The sequence below is a fragment of the Bos javanicus genome, chromosome 18 (assembly GCF_032452875.1).
Source record: "Bos javanicus breed banteng chromosome 18, ARS-OSU_banteng_1.0, whole genome shotgun sequence".
Classification (NCBI taxonomy): domain Eukaryota; kingdom Metazoa; phylum Chordata; class Mammalia; order Artiodactyla; family Bovidae; genus Bos; species Bos javanicus.
The window spans coordinates 51021028-51024549 of record NC_083885.1 but is presented as its reverse complement, the minus strand read 5'-3'; the positions used below and the strand labels follow the sequence as shown (position 1 = coordinate 51024549).

Below are 3522 nucleotides of genomic sequence, written 5' to 3'. Positions count from 1 at the left end.
CCTGTGTGGCTGCTAGTTCTCAAGGGAGAAGGGATGTGGGTCATACCAGTCTGGCCCCCAGGTGGCCATGGGGTTACAGGCTTTGCCCCCAACCACTGTGAGGAGCGGGGTGCCATTCCAGTACCATCCCCTACATCAGTGGGACCTGGTGGGCAGAGTCATGCCTACTCAGCCATTCGGCCAGGCATGGTTGGGGAAGGCCTTTGACTGGGTGCTGTGAGAAGGGCAGTTCACCCTTGATGTTCCAGGTGAACTCTCAAGGTCTGAACCAGGGCGGGCACTGGGTGGGAAGGCTGGTGGGATCAGAGTACCTCCCTGTCCCCAGTGAACCCTGCTGCCCCTGTGTGGCCTGAGCCAGCACTGCAGCCAAGGCAGAGGAATCCTCTCCTGGTTTCCAGCTCTATCATACAGCCTTGGAAAGCGCTTCTCTGGGGAGACAAGACCCATACGCTGTGGAGGCCTGACTGCCGGGGGTGGGAAGGTCAGAAAGCTTTCACAGGAAGTCACAGGTAAGCTCAGGTCGGAGTGCAGCAGTGGGTGGGCTTTGACTGCTGGGTCACCCAGAATTCTCGCTTGACCTTGATGCTACAGGGTCATGTTAGCAAACCAGTTTCACCTAGTGGGTTATTGATGGGCAGTGCCTGTTTGGAGCACTACTGTGATGGCAGAAATCTGCCTGACTACACGGACCAGAATACCTTGATGGATCGGTGAGGCCTCCCTTGGGCAGAGCTGCAGGGTGATAGACGTCGGAGTTAGATACCCACATGGGCTTGGCCATAAAGCAGAACATGGGAGACTGAAAAATGAAAATTTAATGTTGTAGGAAGACAGATGCTTAGGGGCTGGGTTCCGGCAGGGGGGCACCACCCTGTCCCTGGTCTTGGGTTAGCAGACGCAGAAGCAAGGAGTGCAGGGCCCGGCAAACAGGTGTGTACCCCAGACGGCTCAGGTGCAGGTAATCGTACATGTCATGGTGGCTGATGGTACCATCTGAGTGCACAAAGCCAGGGTCTGCGTCCAGGAAGTGGGCCCGAGGGTGGCCGGCCAGTGCTGCCCGTACCAGCTCATTCACCCGTCGGTTTTTCTCTCGAAGTGGGTTGGGGTGCTGGCCCCGAGGAAGCAGGCCCTGAGGAAGGCACAAGGGGTTGTGAGGAGGCATCCTACCAGCATCTGGGTGTCCTGTTCCTCTATGCCAGATTTCTCTGTCCCCCATCAGGAAGTCCTAAGCTCCAGAATACACTAGGGATGGGAAAATGGGGGTTTTGGAAACACAGGTTCCAAACTATGGTCCTGACACCTCATTCTAGACTTGGAACCTTTTAGAAGCAATGGAAACTAGGTTCACCTTAGGAATGTCTGACCACTCTTGGCTATTTAAGTGTTTTGTGTTTTTCAACAGCCTGATAGCTCAGTTGGTAAAGAATCCTCCTGTAATGCAGGAGACCCTGGTTCAATTCCTGGGTCAGGAAGATCCCCTGGAGAAGGGAAAGGCTACCCACTCCAGTATTGTGGCCTGGAGAATGTATAGTCCCTGTATAGTCCATGGGGTCGCAAAGAGTCAGACACAACTGAGTGACCTTCAGAGTGTCCAGCAGTCCCTTGGACAAAAGGGGCTATTTGCCCCCGAATACGTCCTTCGCCACAGCACTTCTGATGGGCACAGAAAGCTTCAACATGAGATTTTGCCTGAAAGCCACTGCTCTGAGCTGAACTGCCCAGAGCCCTGCAGCTGTGGCTACACCCGAAGGGGTCCCAGACCACAGCCCTTCTTCCTCCCCCTGCCCTCCCCTCTCTCACCAGCACCACGACCCGTGCCTGGGGCTGCCGCTCGTTCACCAGCTGCACTATGGCCTTGATGCCCCCAGTCACCTGCTCTGCAGTGTGCCCGTGGTTGTTGGTACCAACCCAGACCACCACAATCTGTGGAAAGAGAGGATGGAGCAGTGGTGTGGGGGGCAGGCTGAGGGGGCTCTGGCTGCCCACCCAAGCCCTGCTCACCTTGGGCCGGATGTGTTCCAGCTCCCCATTCTCCAGACGCCACAGCACATGCTGTGTGCTGTCACCGCCAATGCCAAAGTTAAGTGCGTGCAGAGGGGAAAAGAGCTCCCGCCAGATCTGTGGGCAAAAAGTGTGTGGGCACAGGGGCATCATCAGCACGGACCACTGCTCTCTATACAAAGCTTAACCAAATGTCGTCATGTTAGAGCTTTGTTTTATGAAAGCAGTCTCGTTAAATCTCACCCTAAGTAAACCCCAATATGGTCAAACATCACTTTACCCAAACCCATCACAGTCTCACTTTCATGAATCCCCATAGAAGCAAGACTCCTTCTACGAAAACTCATTCTGCTTGAGCCAGGCATCAAACCAACAGCATTCCAGTTGAGCTTCACTTTGAGGAAAGTCATGGTTTAACATCTCTTAGTGAATAGGTAGAATAATTGAGCTCCCTTAGTAGAGACCTACTGACCTTCATTTTGTGGAAACAACTATAGCTTTCTGGAAATCCATTAGGGCTGTGCGCTAATTTAAGCAAACAAAGAACCTCATGGTAGGCAATCTTCTTGCAAGAAGCCTCATTTTAAGTCTCACTATACACAAACCCAATGTGACAAAAAGCCAGGATACAACACACTTCCTTCTCAGTAGAACGTGGCACATTATACAGAAATTCTGGGTGTCCGGTGCTACGTATTTTGAGTACCCCACACACCGCCTGGCTCGGGCTCTGGTCCAGGAGAGTCGGTGAAGGCACAGGCCTGGGTGGGGCAGAAGGAGAGGGACGGGCCTCACCTCGCACTGGTGCATCAGCTGGACCAAGGAGTCACCGATGAAGACGACTTCGGGTTCCTTATCTTTGCTGTCGGCTACGAACCGATGGTGCTTTGGGGATGTAAAGGAGGGGAGTCAATGGCATGCACGCTGCGGTGCCCGCCCCACCCCGCTTCCTTAGCCAGCACCACCCCAACTGCCCTCAGTTTCCCAATCTCCTAGCGAGAGCGGCGCGAACCAGCTGCTCTCCCAAGAGTCTCCCCGCCCTCCCCGCCCCCAGCCCCGGACTCCGGAGTATCGCGGGCGGGGTCGCTCACCAGGGACATCCAGCGCCCGTCACCCTGCACGTCCTGCACTGGCGTGGGCTTGCTGGCTGGGTTCTCGTCTCCACTCATCTTGCCACTCGCCTCCGCTCCTGCAGGACGAACGAGCGCGGTCGGCGGGAGAGTGTTCCGGGAGGAGGTGGCGCCGCCACGCCCACCCCTACCCCTCAGGCAACAATGGACGGTGCCGAAGCCCGCACTCCCGCGGAAGGCGCGACGGATTCCCGGGCACCGCCCCCTCTCCCGGGGCGGAAACCTTCACTTAGGCGGGGAGGTGGAATTGGGAACCTTCGCTTCCCCCACGGCGACCGCGCAGTGGGCTCGTCCGGCGCTTCCTGCTCCGGCCGGTCTCTCGGGCCACGGCGGCGGCTGGCGCACCCAGGCACCGGGGGGCGCGGGGGCAGGCGAGACCATCCAGCATACC

The 3522-nt window shown here is 56.8% G+C and overlaps 1 protein-coding gene across 3 annotated transcripts; it reads right to left on the bottom strand.

Annotated features, from left to right (window-relative positions):
• Positions 1 to 797: 797 nt before the first annotated feature.
• On the bottom strand, positions 798 to 3178 carry PAFAH1B3 (platelet activating factor acetylhydrolase 1b catalytic subunit 3). 3 transcript variants are annotated; one of them, XM_061388416.1, is made up of 5 exons: positions 3093 to 3178; positions 2797 to 2886; positions 2002 to 2118; positions 1801 to 1923; positions 798 to 1129 (listed from the first exon to the last, which is right to left on the bottom strand). In XM_061388416.1, the coding sequence occupies exons 1-5, from the start codon at positions 3168 to 3170 to the stop codon at positions 839 to 841; spliced, it is 699 nt and encodes a 232-aa protein (XP_061244400.1). In that variant the 5' UTR covers positions 3171 to 3178; the 3' UTR covers positions 798 to 838. The 3 variants fall into 3 exon arrangements, with proteins under 3 accessions (XP_061244400.1, XP_061244401.1, XP_061244402.1); XM_061388417.1 differs by having other exon boundaries at positions 1819 to 1923; XM_061388418.1 differs by lacking the exon at positions 1801 to 1923.
• Between the last annotated feature and the right edge of the window lie 344 nt (positions 3179 to 3522).

Excerpts from the sequence above, each read along its gene's own strand:
- PAFAH1B3 (XM_061388416.1), bottom strand. The coding sequence starts at position 3,170 with ATGAGTGGAGACGAGAACCCAGCCAGCAAGCCCACGCCAGTGCAGGAC. Across the intron at positions 2,119-2,796 it reads AGCTGATGCACCAGTGCGAG|ATCTGGCGGGAGCTCTTTTC; the intron begins GTGAGGCCCGTC and ends TTTTGCCCACAG. Across the intron at positions 1,130-1,800 it reads AGGCACGGGTCGTGGTGCTG|GGCCTGCTTCCTCGGGGCCA; the intron begins GTGAGAGAGGGG and ends TGCCTTCCTCAG.